Consider the following 21,274-nt stretch of genomic DNA (forward strand, 5'->3'; position numbering starts at 1 on the left):
TGTAGGTGGTTTGAGTCGCACCATTTAGCAAAGTCCTTGATTAGGTCCCTATGCTCTTCCTCCTGCCCACTCCTGATGCAGCCAGTACTTTGTAGAAGTACTTTATTAATTAAATCATTGTGTAGCTTGTTACTGTACATGGTATCGGTCTCAGTGCTGCTATATACTGTAAAATGTGGTACTCTAAAGCATAGTAAATGGTTTTCAAATACACAAGAAGGTGTTATTGCAGGATGTTAAAAGTAGCACATTAAATATAGCACAATGATTTTTTTTCTGTTAGGTTTCTATACCCAAGAAATGATTAACAAAGAATATAAGAATTTGCTCCTTAGCTGTACATTTATTTATTTATTTATTCTGCTCTACAAGATCATGAGCATCCCTGTTCTCTTAATAAACTACAGTGGGAAATGACAGAACCCATATGCTGTACAGTCACTCTTACATCATTTAGAGTCTTTAGTCATCCTAGCAGTAAGCAATTATTGGGAGAAAATTTAGGACTATTGAGTAACCATTAACAAACACACATCTATATTACTAAACCATAGTTTAGTTTATGCATGGCAGACGCACCGAAGCGCATGCGCACTGAGCCACGGCGCCCCAGAGTCAAACTCAGCGGCTTCCCAGAGTCAGTAGGTGGCACCCAAACAACACAACCTGTAAACTAAACTTGCTCTAATCCACTGTGCCAGCGGTCTGTGTCAGCAGAGGCAAAGGAGTCACGGCTCCAAATGGAAAGAGCTCAACGATTTGTAATACAAAACCAAGCCTGTGGTTCTCAGAGTCAGTGCGTGGCGCCCAAACACCACTACCTGTACACTACACCTGCTCTAATCCACTGTGCCAGCAGTTAGTGTGTGTAAGTTGGAGTATGCTTCCTAACAGTGAACGACTTCTACCTAACGACACAGCCGCAGAACAACAAAGACGAGACCGCGTGGATAAATACAATACACGGAGGCTTCTACGACGCGCTTCAGACACACCAGAAGCAAACACTTCACGGCTCAACAACGAAAGAGCTCAACTAACGGAAATACAAAACGAGCCTGTATGGATAAACACAAGGAACGAACGCGCCCACAACGCGCTTTGTCCGTATGGATAAAAACAATGAACGAAAGCACCCACACAAAGAAACCGCTGTAGCACAAATATGTGTAATTAATTAAATGAAACCTTTACCATGGCTACGACCTGTGAAATACACCTGAGGTAACGCGTGCACGCCAGGTTGTACCAGATGAGTCACAGCTCCAAAAAGAACCTGCTTTAGTACAAATATATTTATTTAATTAAATGAACTTTCCCAGGACGCACCCACCCTCCATGATATATCATCCCTCCACGTATCGGAGGGAACAACAAGTGATTGCCATTCTTGGATTTGCGATTCTTTCGAGAATCGTGGGCTTGCTAGTAAAATATAAAACACTTCATACAAGAACAACTGCTCATTCCAATGTAAAATCCAAAAAGAAAGAAAGAACCATTTTGCCTTTTCTCCACTTGCACAAGGAAAGATTATATGTGGTGACATAATTTTTAAAGTTTTAGAATTGTTGAGTTATAAAACAGTATATATTGTTTCGTATTGCCTGAATCATTTGCCGGGTCATAAAGGTGGAGTTTGTATATTCTCCCAGTGTGTTTGCACATCCTCTCTGTGTGTTAGCGGGTTTTCCTCTAAGTATTCTATTTTTTCACTCACATCCCCAAAGACATGTATGTTATTTTGACTGTCATGCATGTGTTTCAATTGTGGGAGAAAACCGGAGCACCTGGAGGAAGACTACATGGACAAATGGCAGATGTTTCAGTATTTTGCTATTTTTTGCTTTATAATATGTTAAAGAAACTACAACCTGCTTTTAATATTTTTCTATTTGTTTTTTTTCTAATATGCTTAAGAAACCACAACCTTCCAGACATCAGATCTTTCTGTTGAAGAAATGTCTTACATTGTTACAAATCTTCTTCCTTACACTGACTACACATTTAATGTTTCTGCCTCTACTGCTGTTGGTGAAGGACCTCAGGCTAGCATTGCTGTTAAAACAAAAGAACAAGGTAATTTGATATAAATGTGATGTAAATGACAAAAGAAAAAGAAAAAATTGTCTTAATCTAATTTGTGGTTCATCAGTTCCAGGATCAGTTCAGGATGTGACATATCAAAATATTACATCATCCTCTGTTTTGGTGTTCTGGAAGGCACCATACAGACCTAATGGTAGGATTACTCACTACACTGTATATGGAATGGATCTGTTTACAAATGAAGCCTTCCAAAAAACTACCAATGAAACCAGCATTATTTTATCAGGTAATAATTGGTCAGAGTTTGAAATTGACTCTGCATGCATATTTGGTGAATACTTTTTTCCTATTATAAAAAAAACTGGTTTTAACGGTGGTGATGACATTATCATTCAGTTAATCTATATACTATTAAGAATTTCATGTTTAAATTTCTTTTGACTAGATTTAACTTGGATTAATACACAGTTCTTGGTAAAAAAAATTGTCTGTTTTCATTAGCTACATACAAAATCTATTATTTTGTTTCTATGATTTCAATACTAGAACTATAAAAACTTAAATAATATTTTTATAGATCATTGCTCAGAATATTGCTGTTAAATTGTGTGGCATTGCAGCAATTTGTGATTCTAGACTTACTTAAAGAATAACTTTATCTGAATTGCAGTTTTTATCATTATCCCAAAACTAATCAAACATTTTTCAGCTTGACTTATTAAAATAAATCCAAGTAATACCAAACAAGTATTGTTTTTCAACATAATAACCCATGAACATTAATTTACTTGTTATATTATTTAAAAGGCTTTTCTCTTCCACTCACATTAAATTTTTGTCTTGCTTGTACTACCACTTTTGCTAACTTAATATTTTCAGATGGTCACTGCATGGTGCCAAGATTTGAAGGTAGAGAGGGTGTGACATCTCTTCAGATCTACAGTATTGCACAACAGCCTTTTCATTCTGTCCCTTGAGAGTGGGGGTATTATTGTGAAACAGGACAGGAATGCTTAGAAATTTTCCTCTGCAATTTAGACTATACCCTCTATGTCATGCAAAATTGTACAAATGATCTTTCCAGCACCTTCTTGAACTTTGAATTTCTTCAGTATTCTTCAGTGTTGCTTTTGTTGTTTCAGTTGATATTTGGACTCTGTATCATAGTGGTGCAAGTTTCCCCAGTTATGAAGCTGTCCTTAATCTTCTCTAAGTCCACCTTCATTGACTTAAAGTTCTCCTTGGAACAATTAATGTAGTGATGCTTCATTTCAGGAATAAACATTCTGGGCACCCAGCATACAGAAACCTTGGTCATGTTTAATTTTTACTGAAGAATAGATTCCACTGACCCAACTAATTTCTCTAGTTTCTGTTATCTTGTGCATTATCACTCTCCAGTTATCCAATATAATTTGTTCCACGGTGGCAACATTTTCTTTCAAACCTATGGTCAACTTTGAAAGAAGTCCTGCTTCAATGGAAATCTGCTTTCTACTTGTATCTCTTGACTGTTCCATATGAAGGGCATCCATCTGGTACACAATGACTAGCTGAGAATAAATTTCTAAATATCCTCTAGATTTTCAATTTCTGTGATAGTTTGATGCTTTATTTTGTGGCTTTCAGCATTCAAGCTAATTTGGTTCAAGTTAACTTGGTTGTGAAACAAGAAACATGCAGTACTCTATTAACCACAAATGCTAGAAACTTAAATTATTTTGATAGCCTCCTTCCTCCCATGAATATATCAGATAATTATTATTCTTATAAGAGAATCTAATGTCTAAGGATCTGATAAAAGGTGAAGTTTAAAAAATGTATCATGCCTATTTTATAATTAAATATTTACATTTCAGGTCTAAAAAAGTATGGTCTGTACAAGTTAAGGGTTGCTGCATCAACAGCTGCTGGAGAAAGTTCACTTTCTGAGCAGGATGATATGTTTGTAAGAACACTTGAAGATGGTAAGTTGCAGCAGATGTAACTATTACCTGTATATGGTAAATAAAGTATGGCAGAATGAGAGTATTTTGTCTTTTCAGCAATGTTACTAAATGAAATAAGAATTCCATATTCATGAAATATAAAAGCAGAATAAGAATAATCTAAAAACTTGCTATTAATCATGATAATGATTAATGTATCAAGAAACTGTGCCTGGTTTGTTTAATGAGCTAAAACATAATAATTAGTATTCAGCTTAATATGCATAGTACTATAAATATATTAAGAAAGTGCATTCATTGATGTGTTTATTCATACAGTATGTAGCAAAAGTATATATAAAGTCCTCCTTGATAAGCTAAGTTTCTCAATATGCCTGCAACAAATGCTTTGTGCCTGTTATGTTAAAGAGCTTTTGGTAAACTTTAATATTGCTTCTGAACAACTCAGTTTCTTCAGTTTAAGCTGTTCAATTTTAATTATTTGCATTTAGTTTCATTTTCTTGTTACATTATTAATTTTATGTCAGAATTATTCATCTAACAGACAGTGTTACATCAGAGCCCTGATGCACCAAAGCAGAACAGAATTAACCTGAGGTTCACATGTTCAAAAAAGTTTGGTCTTAATCCAAATCAATAGTGTGAATTACATTTTGAAACATTGAAACAAGGTCTATTTTGACTATTCTATCCAGAAAACTGTAGCCATGTGTTTTGATAATACACAAAAACAATGCTAAAAGGGAAAAGGAAAACATCAAAGATTTTGAATAAACAAATAAAATTTGACAATAATCAAAATTAATTTATTTAAAGTAATAAGAATATACAAAAATGAAACAAAATGGAAGGAAGGAATGTAATGATGTAAAAATGTCAAACACATAAAAAGGGCAAAATTCAAAACAACAAAAATAGAAAACAGTATTATTTTCAAAAATAAAAATAAAAAAACACGAAATTTGTAATAAAAAATAAAAGAAAACAGAACTTAATTTACTCACACACAACCATAATCCAAATACCAAACTCCAAACATGTAGAAGAACTGAATCATAAAACAACTGCAAAGAAAATGGAAGAATGTAGTATAAAATCACATTCGTGAATTAATGACACTCCATTAAAGAATTCAAACAAAATGTTTAGTTACATATTAATTTCTGGATCATGAACTTGAACTGCAGAAGTTAATAAAGGTGATCATGTTTATTTCAGTTGTGAATATGTCAGACAATGTATATAGCTTTCAATTTCTGCACTCATTGGTGGTAAGGAACAACACTTTTTATTGACTGTAGTCTGCTACACATGGTCCAAGGGCATGTTGAATTGGTGTTAAAACTGACCAATTTTGAAGCATCCTTAGTCAATTTAACTTATTATTATGTCTTTATGTGCTTTCAGTCTTGCTATCTAAGCAGCAATAATAGTTAACATAAAGTCAATATAGTACTTCAAATTCAAATATGTGTAAAAACAATCGCAATATGATGGTTTTGACTAACTCATAGCTGTACAGATAGAACAAACAGTGCAATTTACACTTTTTTCTCAAAATGTATGTATAGTCTTAAGCATCTCCTTCATTTCTATTGTCAGAAGGGTACTTCCAATGGTTCTTCAATAACAGAAGTTCTGTAGTTCTGTATTTTACCACAAGTTTATCTCATTTGTTGTACTTTAATACACAAATGTTATTGCAGCTACCCTAATTTTATTCCATGCTGATCTGAATTTTTTTCTTAAATACTTAAGTTACATTAGCCTCATTTGTTGCTGAGCAAAATTTAAGCAAGAAATCAAGAAAAAAGTGAGCTAAGTTTATTTTTCTTTGATCAAGATATCTAAGCAGTTTTCACTGGTATTTAGATAAATGATAAAAGAGGTATTTTTTATATATATTTCTTAGCTTACAAAATTCTAGTATGATTATTATTTCTTCATATTTTGTAGCCAAATATTAGTAATCAGTTACAATTACTTTATTTTTGTCAATAATTATCTGTAACCCAAAAAAGTTAAAAGAACACCATATTTATACTTTTATGTTTAATCAGGTCATTCTACAGTATAAAAAAATATATACAGCAAAAACATTGTGTTTTTAATGTCCTTTTTAGTTCTGGCAGTATTGTATTGTGTTCTATTTTGTTTAAAAAGGAGTTAAAATGTATCACTAATGGAAATTACTTTAATAATTATATTTAACTGAACTAGATTAACATGTTTAATGATGTTATTTTTTTTTTAGAGCCAGAGTCACCTCCTCAGAACATCACAGTTAAAAATGTTACTGCTACCTCTGCTAACTTACATTGGTCACCTCCAGATAAGCCTAATGGAATAATACAGTATTATGAGGCAATATATGTTAGCAAAACTGGCATGTTTAAGCTAAATACTTCAGGAACAAACATTATACTTCAGAACCTTAAACCATACACTGTCTATAATTTTTCTGTAAAAGCATATACAAGATATGGGCATGGGAACCAGTCATCTTCAGTTTTTACGGTATTGACTGATGAAAGTGGTAAGTGATTGTTATTCCTCTGTAGAGTTTATTGAGTTTCTGTAGATGTAGAAGTGTAATCAATAATAACATTTTTAATTATAACCACTTCTTCACTAATTTAGAGTAAAAATGCAGATGCTACGTGTCTACCTTACCAAGGTGTTTTATTACACTGAAATATTTATTTAACTATTTTTCTTACTAAATTACATTTTATGCCTTGTAAAGATATTTACAAGTTGCCAATCAACATTTTATGTTAAATTGAACATTCCATTGTGAACACTATTCCAAAGTGCTTCATACAGAAAGTGCAGTTGTATATAAATGTCCAGTGTCAAGAGAAATGCTTTAAATAACCTCTTCAGATTCATCCAGAAAACATTATTAAATAAAATAGTAATAATAATGCAATGCAGAGTGATGTATACTATAACTGAAATCATTATCATTTTAAATACTGTGATTCCATTTTTTCCAAAGCTGTATATGTAGACAAATTAATTTATTTGCTGCTGGGGAAAAATTGCTCAGGGTCTTGTCCCTCCGTATATCACATCCTCACATAGACAGGCTGGCCATGAACTCAAGGCCTTGTATTCTGAAAGCACCAGGTAAGCTGATGTTTACAGCTTCAGTGCAATACAGGATTAGTGAAACCATACATCATTTACACATTTACAAACATAAGCACACAGATTAGGTTAAAAAGCAATTGCAACTTGAATTGTGATATCCCAGTTCTAATGTAAACACTAAATGCTGTAAATTGTTACAGAGCATTATAGAATGTATTGATTAAATAGTATTAGGCAAATGAAATATGTTCTGTGAATGGATGAATTAGCTGTATCTATCTATCTATCTATCTATCTATCTATCTATCTATCTATCTATCTATCTATCTATCTATCTATCTATCTATCTATCTATCTATCTATAAAGCTGATAATAGTGCATAGGCATTCAAGTCATAGTTTTCAGTAAAGTTATTATTCTTCTGTTATTTTTGCAGCTCCTGGCAGTCCACCGTTTAATTTGACATATGAGGCCATTAGTTCCACCAAGGTGGAAGTTTCATGGATATCCCCTCTGCATGCCAATGGCATTATATTATCCTACACTATACAATATTGGAATGCATCCCACTCTCTGAACCTTACCAGCAACAGTACACAAGTTATTCTATCCAACCTAAGGAAATATGCACGCTACCAGCTGACAGTATCTGCTAACACAAAATTTGGAAATGGAAACCAGACAAGTGATATTTTAAATATAATAACTATGGAAGATGGTAAGTTACCAAGAAAAACATGTATTAACATGTATAAACAGAGCAGTGCAAAAGCTTTTAGACATTTCACCAATTCTTTGACTTTACTGAATAACAAATCCAAAACTAAAATATTATTATCTATGATATTTTTATGTCAAAGCACAGAAAGTAAAAACTACTTTAATATTACACTCTTGTATTTTGAAAAAAAAAAATCTTATGAAGAAAAGGAAATATGCTGTTTGCATAATTGCTAATCCCCAGAAATGTTCTGGGTTGTTCAGGTTAGTATGATGATTGTTGTCCACTACAGTTTTCAAATAAAGTCACAGATTGTCAATTGGATTGAGATCAGGACTTTGACTGGGGTATTTTGGGACACTGAACTTTTTGCTCCTGAGCCATCCCAAAGGTTTGATTGGCCTTGTGTTTGGGATCATTGTCCTTTTGTGTAAGATTTGTTTTTTTTAGCAGACTCTTGCTTGTTGTTTTCCAACATTCATTCAAGTATTTTTTTAACCAGATTTCCCACCCCAGCTGCAGAAAAGCAGACCCACAGCAGCTGCCTTCACCTCACTTCACTGTAAGCATGGTATTTTCAGGTGTGGGCAGTGTAACAGTACATAGCACATATCTCTATGAACTTTATCTAAAAGCACTATCTTGGACTCATCTGAAACCATTTCCCATATCACAACTGCGTAGATCTTATGTTTTTTTTTTTTCAGAATCCATATTTGGATGTTATATAATTCTGTTTGAGTAATTGGCCTCTGTTCTGTCACTATCCGAAGTAGGCAAGTGTTATGCAGATCTCCTGATATGATGGACTGGTGCAGCTTTACACCACTCTCAGCTACTGAACTCTGTAGCTCCTTTAGTGACCTTTGGCTTCTCTGTGTGCTTTTCTCTTAAGTCTTCCTGTTTTCAATTGTAATGAGCAAAATGATTTTCGAAAACTGAAGTCACAACAAACTCTGTTTCACTTTCACACAAAAAAACTAGCACAATTTGTGCAATTGACACAAGAAGAGAGGTGTTTAGTCCTGTCTAGAAGCACATACATGCATTAATTCTGCCTGTAATTTAGTATTTAAATAAAGATCAATTGAAATAAAAGTACTCATTTGTTTGTTGAGCCACCATACTTGTTCTGGTTGTTCGATTCCCACTTTTACAATAATGATGATTGTCTTGGCTATTGCAATCCTAAAGATGCATTGGAGACAAAAAAGGAACTTGAAACTTCATGGAGCTTGGCCGGAATCTGTAGGAATCAGAAACAAAAAAGGGTGGTTGCTAACTAACCACAGTGTTTCCATGCAGTTAGATTTTCCCATGAAGAAAAGAGAGAAATGTGCAAAATGGTGCATTTTTAGTGCATCTTTATGTGAAAAATATGCAGCATGTCACATTTAAAAAAATGCACTGCACTCATCTGTGGTGATGTTAACAAGAGGCATTAATAAAATTGATTATGCATCTGCAGAAAAGAACACAGTTAAAGACAGAAGTGTGAAAGAGAATTTAGGGAGTAGTATTCCTTGTTTCCCACTCCAAAAAAACTTTAACACTTTAAAAAAACTTTTTAGTGAGTTTTCTGTTTTGCAATTGAGAAATCGCCTACAAAATTAATTTAGTGTCAGTTTCTCAAAACTGTACACAAATTGAAACATCCTTGTTTCATTCATCACTAGTTTCAAGGGATGCTCATTCCCAGGTAGTTTATTGTAGCTTTCACTTCCTGATAATTGAATCAACAGTGCCCATTCGGACATAAAAGCACTACCTACGTTATGCATTTGTATTTTTATTTCAAACTTTTTTGGAATGCTCTTTAGTCTTGATTTTTAAAGCTGTCTTTCAAATTCATAGCCTGAATAATTATATCTTTACCTTGAGACTTTTCTAGAAAAATGTGGCCCTTATTTTAACTATACACTAATGGAGGTCATTTGTATTAAATTGTTTTTGTCTGTGAAAACGTAAAGCATCTATATAACACAATGTCTGAATACTTATGAAAACAGCATATTTTCTTTTTTCATCTTACGAGTTTTGTGAACATTAGCACAGTGCCATTAAAGTCCTAATTATCAGTGCTTTCAAATTGAAATATTGCTGACAAGTATTTTATTGCGCAATTGAGTATATGTAGCAAAGCAACATTTTTTGAGCTTGTAATACGTTTTACTTTTAAAGTTTTATAGCTATGGTGAAGCTTGATACTTTATAACAAACAAGATGATAAGATGAAAGGTATCTAAAAACAGGTTAATACAAAGTCCATTTAAATTTCCTGTTCAAATACAGTGAGAAATTATTTGTACTGTTATACTTCCAAGACTACATGCTATATGAAAGAGTATTTAAAGAGGGATTGTCTCTGCCATAGCATTTACAGAAGTAGTAATTTTATTTTTTGTGCTTTCTGGTTGCATACAAAAATTAAAAATTATGCTACCTGTTAGATCTCAAACGGTTTCTGAATAATGTTTATGTTCACCTTTTTTATTCAATATTTTTTTCTGCAGTTCCTGATGATGCACCTCATAATCTATCATACAGTAATCTAAGTTCTGCTTCACTTCAGCTCTGTTACTTACCACCTTTTTTCCCAAATGGCAAGATAGTGTTGTACACTATTTGTTATATGGGTGCTAATGGCATTCGAGAATATAGAAACACAACAAAACAGTGTGTGGTCCTTAGGGAGCTCCAGAAAAACAGTGTCTACTCTTTAACTGTAACAGCCTACACAACCAAAGGGAAAGGCAGACAATCCAGTGAAACTCTCTCCATTCATACAGAGGAAGATGGTAAAATATATATCAGTACAGTTCTTCTTCTACTAACCTGAAGATGTGTATACAATAAAATACACTAATAATGATTAATAATAATATGATTTTAAAAATGACACTAATTGTTACATTACTAATTCACTTTAATATTGCCTATGCATGTATGTGTAACAGTATTTGTTATGGAATATTTCATATTTTTTGTTTGTCTCCTCTTTAGTGGTATAGACCTGCAGACACTTGTGGACAGCTTTACCTAAGGTAGAACACTATACAAAATACAGGGATCATTGGACTATAATTAAAATGAGAAAAGCATTAATTATTTACATACAAGTCTTGATTCTTCCAGCACTGAGCAATAACAAAAAAAAATACAGTTTATGGGGGTTGATCCTCCCAGTAATTTCTTCTTTTGAGACTTTTCCATCACTGGCAGAATAGTATTAAAATGGCAAACTACATCTAGAAGAAACAACATAACATAAGTGTAAAGCTTAGATTTAAAAAACACAAAGGCAGGTATATCCAAAAGAGGATTTTTCTGTAAAATTTCTTTAACTTTCCTAGCAGCTTAATTCAGCTATTCATATTTATAAATATTCACATATTAAACAATAAAAATAGGGTTTTCAATTTGATTTATGCGTGCCAAGAAAGCCATCTTCCACTAGTAAATGCACTACATTTTACATATGACCCATATCTGTAGAATTACTAAAATCTTACAGTTATGAAAATAACAGTAAAAAGACATGAACTACTTGCTTTTAATTTTTCTTTTTGTTTTATGTTTTGGAAACAATCTCAGCATTGCAGTTAAGACTCAAACTGCAGTCCTTGTGCAGCTTAAGGAATTGTGTTAAGTGACCTCATGTCTAAGGCAGTTGACCACAAAGCTGCCTGCTAAGTTTACACTGTTGACTCACTGCATGACTCTGAAGAAGTAACCTAACTTTACAAAGTCTTAAGATGTACTATATGTGTATGTAGTTTGGATAAACAATCAGCAAACTATAAAATGAATGCCTTGATTTTGAAAATAATGCAAACAAATATTGGATTTTTTTTCAGTGCCAGATAGCGCCCCAGAAAATATCACATTTAAAGTTCTGTCATCGACAACAATACAGATTTTGTTTCTTCCACCAAGGCTCCCAAATGGAATCATTAGAAAGTATACAATATTTTTGACACCACAAAATGAGACTGTGTTGCAAATTGTAAACACAACATTTTTAACAAATAATATAACAGGTCAGTACTCTCCTCTTTTAATGTACCATTATTCCACACAAGAAGTAATGAGTTTTTTTTTTCAAATTATATGATGATGCTGTTTTTGTTGTTTTTAATTCCTATAAATTATTTAGATAAATAAATGTAATAAACATGTTGCTCAAATCTGTAGAAAGCACTAAACTAGGGGATAGGTAGATTCCTATGAATCCACAAAAACGTTAAATGTGAACCTGCACAGAATTTTAATTGAGCAGATTTATGGCTTTTAAATTTGAATGTAAATCAGTGTTCAGTTTTACACAAACTTTGAGATATAATAGGTCTGCAACATGAAGTACACCATATTAGGATGACATGGGAGTCACAGTGGACTGATCACTGAATAGAACCAAACAGTATACAGAAGGAGTTTAAGCTATGGCTCTTATGTGTCTTCATCTGGAAGATTATGTGAACTATTGATCTTCATATTATAAAAAAGACATAACAGAGCTAGGTGAAATACAAAAATGAGGAGCTGGACTGGTATCATAACTGTGTGATATGAGCTTGGAGGAAGTACTGAATGAGTTAATCTTTTTAGTTTAAATTGTAATGTGATAGAAGTGTTTATTATTATGAAGGAAAAGAGTATGGGAAATGCCATCTGTTACTTTAAAATTAATTCTTTAACAAAAAAACGGGGACAAGATGGGTGGTGTTTAATGGCAATTTTCATAGCAACATTGTAATTTGTTGCTTCATATAGAAATTAATTAATACAGTACATGCAAAATAATAAAATGCAGTCTAGTTAACAGGAGTAATCTGAGGTTCTTTAAAATCTTGTCCTGATATTGTTTTTATACAGCTTTTGTAAGAATTGACAAAGCTATGTTGGACTGAATAGTCTGTTGTCCTTAAAGTTTTTGTTATGTTTATAACACTTATTCTGTAATACTTGTCAGTTTTTAACTCCAATCTGTCATGTGCAGTGTACGAAGCCTTTGCTTTTTAAAACAAATTGTATATGCAAATTAAACAAACATGGGTTACTCACTTTGAAGCAACATTGTAAATCAGTGTAGAAACACTGTATATTGAATGTAACAAAGTGGTAAGGTTTCTGTATCTTTGCAAAGTCCCCAGTCTAAATCAAAGTTTACACATTCATTTCTTGTAAACTGCTGATTCAAAATTGGCCCAGTGTGGATCTGACCAAGTGTGAGTTTGCCACTTTGATTAGTAGGCATCCCAACCAGAGTTGCACCTAGTTCTCCCGGGATAGGTACCAGCACCCCACAACCCTAAACTACATATATAAGTTAGAAAATGAGTGGCTGGATGGTAGAATATGCAGTTTATACAATAGTATAAAACTAACTTAATTTACAGGTATAAAGCAATAATATTGCTAATACTGGCATAAAAAGTTAAACATAAACATTTAGTAAATAAATATATTCAGGAACAGGATTAATGTAGCAATCTTGTGTAAGATATTGTACATTATGAGATGGCCCTGACAACATATGTTTTGGGGAACTTGACTCCCCCCTGTCAGCTGAGAGTGCAAGGTAAGATCCAACCTAGACATTGCTTCAGTCCATCACAGGACACACTTCCAGAAATTAAAATAGAATGGGAAGAAGCAAACAATTATATGTTTTAAAGAATACAGATTTCATTGCTTAATTGATGACATAATCATTCAATAAAAGAAAAGAATGTCTCAGATTTTGGCAAACAACACCCAAGTTTTCCTAACTTGATTGTTCTTGTTTATTAGTGCAATGAAGAGCAGTCTTCATGCAAGCAAAGTAGCAAGATTTACAGGTATTGTAGCCAAAAGCACATCCCTCATAATATATTTACCTGATTATAGAAAATAGCCGTGAACCTTCTTACATTTTAATAAAGTAAATTGCTCAAAAACTTGAAAATGAGAGTGAAAGGGTAACTGCAACTGTGAATATAACATCAGCCCCTTGGAGATGAATGACAGTGATAGCTACTGCAACCAACTGTGTTTTGCGTTTAAAGTGTATTTTTTATTTAATTATGCTTTATTTACAATTTGTAGGTTTACGTAAATATACCAATTACACAATTCAGTTATCAGCTTCCACAAGCAAAGGTGAAGGTGTCCGGAGTAAAAACATCACTATTTTGACTGGTGAAGACGGTAAATACATTTTTATTATCATTATTACTAATGGCTGGAGTATTGATAATTTGATGTAAATTTAAGTAATGTAGTGTATATTTTTAACATGAGGAATGTTTGTATTTTCTACTTTTTATGTTATTGAAGAATTATATTTTTATAGTAATAATCATTTACGGCCAACTGAATATGTTTCCTGTTTATATATTCAATTTGAAACCCACTATATTCAATTCAGAGTTGCAGGGGCCAGAGCTGACCTTAGCAGCATCTTGCACAAGTCAAGAACCATCTCCTAAGGTGCCCTGGTTCATCACTGTGAATTTTTTTTGTGATACTAAAATGTACTTTAAAATGCAGTTGAATATTATGGTGATAAATTGGCTAAAACATTTTGAGCATTACTCTAATTTAAACGACTTAAAAATGTGCTTTGTTTTGGGTGCAGTTTACAGCAGCTCAACTGCCTGAGATATTTAGATTTTATGAGGTTTTAATGTTCTGCTGAGTAAGAAATTTGCGTTTTATTTGCCTGATTTTTTAGCTTCACATTTCTTATCCAAATGTCAAGTCAATAATGGCCATCTGCTTATTGATATCTACAAAGGGTTACCAAACCCTTTGTAGTAAATAGTGTAATTCCTGAAAATGGTAATTAACTGCTGCAAACAGCAGTTACAACATATCTCTCTAGAAATTAATGATTCAACTTTCAATATAAATGTTTGGGCACAATTATCACAAACTGTCTCAGGTGAGATATTAACACCACTTCCATCATTAAAAAGGCTAATCAGTGGATGTATTTTTTTACCCCAACTAAAGAAACTAAATGTTGCCATCCTAGTTCACTTATACTAAGCCATAATTCAAAGAGTGATCATATTCTCAACTGTTATCTGGTTTGGTTGAGGAATTGCCAAATCCAAAAATAACTTACAGTGTGTTGTGGGGTCTGCTGAGAAAATAATTGGCTTTACTATTCCATCTGTTGCAGACCTGTCTGCACCTAGTGTCATAAACCATGTCAAAAGCATCAACACTGACTTATCTCATTCTGGTCTGGGTGCTTGGTCCCAAAACTCCCCTTTCATAAATACTGTAGATCAACTAAAGCTAAAACTAATAGACACCTAAACAGTTTCTTTCTTAGAGCCCTAGCCCTCACAAATCAGTAATTTAACCTGTCTTACTTTCTTATTTGAGTGGTCTTTCATATATGAAAGTGTGTGTGTGTATGTGTATGCATATGCATGTTTTGTGTGTGTGTATGTGTGCATGTGTATGTGAATGCACTCCATACACACACACACACACACACACACACATACTTTCATTTGCACATTTCCTTTGAAATTGCTCTATTCTGCAACTTTTTATAATGTACAGGTATGTTATTTATGTTATTTGTATTGATGTTGTGTCCTGTTATAAGCAACTCCAAAGCTACCAAGTTAAATTCTTGTACATTAAGTACCGGAAAATAAAAACAATTCTAATTCTGATTTTTGTTTTAACCATACAAACTGCGAGGGACATTCAAAAAGTTTCTGCACTTTTTTAAAATTCTATTTATTAAGAATTTCAAAAACAAATTACATCACTTTTCTGCATAGTCACTTTTGTTTGCAATGCAATTTTCACAGCGTCATACCAATCTTTTAATGCCCAGTTACTATTCCTCCCCCCTTCACCGTTTCAAATGAAAATATAAAAGTGCGGAAACTTTCTTGTATGTATGTAATTATTGATGAACAAGTATTGCAGTGAATATTCATCTTTCATGTTAATACCTGAAAGTCAATGTTAATGCTGTTGTGTAAACGAATGTTAAAATAATGTGCTTATTCATACTTGCAGTTCCAAGTTCTCCTCCACGTGCTCTCTCTGTTAAACATATGCCTGATTCTGTTGTAAAATTGTCATGGAAACCACCTTTGCATCCAAACGGAGAAATAAAATATTATACAATTCATGTATGGTAAGCTGTTTATTTTCTATCCAATCACTCATTAATCTCTTTAGACTTTACAATTAATGTTAAACCATTAATGTGTGATGGTTCTGCATAACATTTTCCATAATAAATCCATCCATCCATCCATCCTCTTCCGCTTATCCGAGGTCGGGTCGCGGGGGCAGCAGCTTGAGCAGAGATGCCCAGACTTCCCTCTCTCCGGCCACTTCTTCTAGCTCTTCCAGGAGAATCCCAAGGCGTTCCCAGGCCAGCCGGGAGACATAGTTCCTCCAACGTGTCCTGGGTCTTCCCCGGGGCCTCCTCCCGGTTGGACGTGCCCAGAACACCTCACCAGGGAGGCGTCCAGGAGGCATCCTGATCAGATGCCCGAGCCACCTCATCTGACTCCTCTCGATGCGGAGGAGCAGCGGCTAGACTCTGAGCCCCTCCTGGATGACTGAGCTTCTCACCCTATCTTTAAGGGAGAGCCCAGACACTCTGCGGAGGAAACTCATTTCAGCCGCTTGTATTCGCGATCTCGTTCTTTCGGTCACTACCCATAGCTCATGACCATAGGTGAGGGTAGGAACATAGATTGACTGGTAAATTGAAAAATATTCCATAATTTAATACATTATTTACCAGATTTATTAAATTACTTAGAGTATGTCAGCATGCTGAATTAAATAAGAACTGACTTTTACAAATATATGTGTGCTTTGTAACATGTTTGTATCTTTCTGAAATGTAAACAATCTTTTCTTTTTTTGGAAATAATCATTTCATTCTAATTAATAATTCCAATTCATTTTGTCTTGTGGATTAATGATAAAGGAGTGAAACAAAAGAAATAGTTCAAAATGTTTCGAACATGTCTGTATTGCTGGATGACCTAGAAAGCAACAGTGAATATCATGCTTATGTCACCTCAAGTACTAGACTTGGTGATGGAGGAGTAAAGAGTGAAGCTGTAGTATTCCACACATCTGAAGGAGGTGAGTGTATACTGTAATAGATAAAATACAAAAGTAATCACCCTGAAGTTTTGTTTATATGTATTTTTTTTTTGTTTTCAATGTATTTTGATCTGTTTGTGAATTTTCTGTTTTATTCCAGAATCAGGTTAATCCTGGTATCTTGATTCTAACAAAAAGAGTAACAGGAAACTAAAACATAGGTGCATATTTAGGAAACACATACTCAGAAACAACCCATTCCTTCAGATTTTTTTCTCTTACAAAGTTAAATCCATTTGTTACTTTGATGGAAAATCTCTACAACCAGACATTCTTTATAACTCCTTCACATTGTATACTTTCACAAAATGCGTAAGAGCCTAAAAACAGAGAAGCGTTTCAAAGCAGGGATATTAAGAATGCTGTATGAAAAAAGGTTCAATGTATAACAAATTCTCTAAATCAGGATTTTTTCATTCATCAAAACAGCATAATGTTTAATTTTTTAAATGATGTGTTTGAAATTCAACACTGTTTTTCTAAAATCTGTTGTCAGGATTTTAATATTTAATGTTGGTTTAAAGTTAATGTCAATATGTGCTAATCTAGTGTGATCAAAATAGCTTGTTTTTATCTTTAAGCTTTAAGTTTTGGCCAGTTCCTTCTCCTTGACTCTTCTCTTCACTGTCATTATTTTCTTAAATTTTATGAGCAATGCGATTCACATTCTTAGGTGACATTTCTCTGGTTATATAGATGCACTTTTTATGGTATTATATTCTGCATGCCAAAATGTGAAGCCTGTAAAACAGTTTCAGTCCTCAGGGACTCCTGTGTCTGTAGGCTTTTGTTACAACACGTTTCACAATCAGTGAGTAATTTTACCACTTAATGGTCTCATTGTTTAACCCTAAACTACTTACTCTAGTGTACTTTGTACACCAATCTCAGTTATTTTTGTCCAAAGTCCTTTTACTTGAACCTACCAACATCATTCGCCATCTATCCTCAGCTTGATTCACTACAAGTATAGTGTCGCATTGGTTTCCCTCCAGTGTGCCCCCAGCCGGTTTCATGAGTGGATGCACAGTCGTACGTTTTATATGATGCATATGGTACACCATGCGGGTACTTACGTATGTATGACAATGATGAAATCTTCTTCTTGCAATGACTTTGTCTGCAAAGAACATTCAACAACTGAAGTGAAATGTAATACATGTGCAAATCCTGCAGTGGATGAAAGTGTGACCGGTGACGAATGAGCACTGGAGAAGTGGATCAGGTTTATTTTCAGATATTCCTAGACTGTGTCATAGTATTCAGTGATATGGTATTAAATTACATTAAAAACATGTACAATTTAAAATTATTGCAATATTTTATTTTACAACCTCACAGCATGCACATAAATAACCATTTTAACACTGGTGCATAAAGTACACAGTGCAAGTACTTAATGAGATGAGAAATGGTGTGAGTAATTAAGGGTTAATAAGCTGGTAATTTTTACTCTCTCATACTGCTAAGAAAAGAGCTGTGATATTTGAATTCCTTAAAGAAAAATTGAAATATTTTTTTTTTTTTCCATAATTTTAAGAACTTACTTCTATTTTGTCATTTTCCTATTAGTTCACCTTTTTACCAAATAGAAGTTTAATACACATTCTGTGTATACTGTGAATTTATTAAATGCAATGTCTAAACATACTGTAACATTTAAAACCTAAAACTTTCTTTTTCTTGTTATATTTCAGCACCAGCTGATCCACCAGGAAACTTGTCTTACGTAAACATCAGCTCCACATCAATAGAAGTGTTGTGGATGCCTCCTTCCAAACCTAATGGTATCATTCAGTTTTACACTGTTTACTACAGTAACAGCTCAGGAAATATTTACAGTCAGGTAACATTATTTTATTATATTAATTGTGGTTTATATTTATTATTCTACAAATGAATGTAAACAAATTAACCAAAAATATTATAACCTACACAGTACATCGAGGAGATGTGCTCTATATGACGATTTCATGTTTACTTTCAGTTTATTTTGATTTCCTCTTATGTGAATGTGAGAATGAGGATGCCCTATCTTCAGTTAGTTAATACCCTGCTGCTCAGATAGGCACTGATATGTTGTTACTGTATATTTCAAAGCCTTTTTTATCTGTAAAAGAGAGGTATATTCTACCTATTTATTCTAGTGTAACTCGAACATTTAAAATGCAGTGTTGTTTAGGCATTTAAAAACAGAGAGGTAAAAGGCATGCCTGCTACAAGCATTTGTAACAATATTTGTATTTCAGAACTGATTTTTCACATTTATATTTTTAACATCAAATAATAACATTACATTTAATTAGCATTTCTTAGATTTTTATATCTCTAAACATCTGAAATGATTTGGTCAGTTTATCTCACTGAGTTAGAAGTGTGATCTGATTCAGTGATATTAATGTGATTTGTTTCATAAATAAGTTTGTTCCCCCAGTCCAATGAATTTCTAGTTCTTCAAGTCTTAACAAAAAAGTTTGTTTTCTGAGGGTTGATCTTCAAGGAAGAATGAAATTCAGATTTTAAAGACAAAGACTGATTTTAAAGTGTTTTAAGTGAGGTCTGTTATCTAGTTGTTTCAAAAATATACTGTTATATATTATATTACAGCATTAATTCTGTCTTTAACTTAAGATTCTTTAAATCTACTGTCACATTTTGATGAATATAAATCAATAAGCTTTTTGGATCATGCAGGTATCCTTAACGAACAGAAGTATTTTACAAAAAGTTTTTATTTGTGGAGATTGATTGTTTAGAAAATGTGCTATAGTCAAAGGAGTCATTGACATGACTTTTAAGGACAGACATATAGATTAAGTTATACCAGTTTGTGTGGTCTAGCTGGGAAGCAGTACTTGTTTCATTCCAGCTATTTATCTTGCAGTAAGGTGATACATCTAAATATAATCATGTAATAAGTTATTTGATTCTTTACATTTTTCTGAAATAAAAATTCTGCTTGCAGATAATACTTTTTTCAGATTGTAATACTGAAGGCCCTTTGTTTTAAAAATAGAGATATAAAATGGCTCAAGAGTCAGTAATGGTAAAAGAAAAAAAAAAGTGTACGTTTTGGTTATTTGGCTAGTTCTGCATGTTCAGCTCAAAATATTGTTTACATTTAAAATAAGTACCACCGTTCACCCCTATATAACACAGAAAAGTAGGCTAAGTCTCACATTGTTCTCTCTTTTATGAGTATTATGTTCTTTGTTCATTTTCCTTTTGTGTGCTTCAGAGAGATTTATGTCACTCTGAACTATAAAAAAATTAAATTTTTCTCTTCTGGAGAACACTAGTTATACTGAATGACTGGCATTGCAAGCAATCTTTGCTTCCATGTGGTAGACAGGCATCATCCTAACTGACTAGAAAATGGGGCTTGTCAATCCCTATCTGGAAAGGAAAGGGTGATAACCTGGATTGCAGCAACTACAGGGGGATAACACTGCTCTTGGTGCCTGGTAAGATCCTTGCTAGAGTCATCCTCAATAGGATCCATGAACACTTGCTCACCTATCAGGGACCAGAGGAGTCTGGTTTTACACCTAAGAAGTCTACCATCAACTGCATCCTGGCACTGAGGGTTCTCATTAATCACAAACTCAAATATCAGCAGAGTTTCTTTGCAGCACATACACCGTCCAGATCTAAACACTAGCGTGGAGAGTCGCTCACGTACTGAAGAGTCTATAGCTGCAGGTGGAAGCTGCCATCTCTGTACTTTGTATATAATAAGAGCCAGATCAAATGTTATTTACCTATTTACCTTGATTTATTTACTGTACTTATCTTCGTACAGCGTAAAGCTGCAGAGCTTCCCGTGTACATATACAAAGTACAACGACGGCAAAAGTGCGACGTGCATTCTTTCTTCGATGTAAAACCCTCGTCATCATCTGAGTTCACCTCTGTTATAGGACATCTTTATGTGAAAACAGCAGTGTCAGATCGGGGAAAGCGTGAACGCGACTGAGAGAATAAAACTGAATAAAAAAAAAAAAAACAAAGCTAACCTTTACAAATATCATAAATTTACACTGGCTGTTACAGACTCAAATCAAATGTATGTTTTTATTCTAAAATAGTAAGAATAAGAGCAGCTCATTCTCAAAACAGAGTCGCCTGGGATCGAACCCGTGAAGTTTTGATTACCAGTCAACAGTTGTTACCGTTGCACCACCAATGCGATCATATGAAAGGGGTGACAATGTCGCACCCTAATGCGGGTTCTTTTTCTGCAGTTATATTCTTGAATAGAAGTACACTTGTTCTGTGATATTTGTACCTTTTGTAAAAGTTTTTACTTGATAT

The 21,274-nt window shown here is 33.6% G+C and overlaps 1 protein-coding gene across 1 annotated transcript in view; it reads left to right on the top strand.

The window, feature by feature from the left end:
* Nucleotides 1-21,274, top strand: part of ptprq (protein tyrosine phosphatase receptor type Q) — a 354,834-nt gene that overhangs the window by 203,028 nt on the left and 130,532 nt on the right. The window contains exons 28-38 of the mRNA XM_051930873.1: nucleotides 1,921-2,079; nucleotides 2,156-2,335; nucleotides 3,909-4,016; nucleotides 6,253-6,534; nucleotides 7,532-7,813; nucleotides 10,330-10,614; nucleotides 11,674-11,856; nucleotides 13,904-14,005; nucleotides 15,848-15,968; nucleotides 16,779-16,939; nucleotides 18,658-18,806. Coding sequence (XP_051786833.1) covers nucleotides 1,921-2,079; nucleotides 2,156-2,335; nucleotides 3,909-4,016; nucleotides 6,253-6,534; nucleotides 7,532-7,813; nucleotides 10,330-10,614; nucleotides 11,674-11,856; nucleotides 13,904-14,005; nucleotides 15,848-15,968; nucleotides 16,779-16,939; nucleotides 18,658-18,806 — 2,012 coding nt within the window. The remainder of the gene's footprint in view (nucleotides 1-1,920; nucleotides 2,080-2,155; nucleotides 2,336-3,908; nucleotides 4,017-6,252; nucleotides 6,535-7,531; nucleotides 7,814-10,329; nucleotides 10,615-11,673; nucleotides 11,857-13,903; nucleotides 14,006-15,847; nucleotides 15,969-16,778; nucleotides 16,940-18,657; nucleotides 18,807-21,274) is intronic.

This window comes from Erpetoichthys calabaricus, chromosome 1 (assembly GCF_900747795.2).
Source record: "Erpetoichthys calabaricus chromosome 1, fErpCal1.3, whole genome shotgun sequence".
Classification (NCBI taxonomy): domain Eukaryota; kingdom Metazoa; phylum Chordata; class Cladistia; order Polypteriformes; family Polypteridae; genus Erpetoichthys; species Erpetoichthys calabaricus.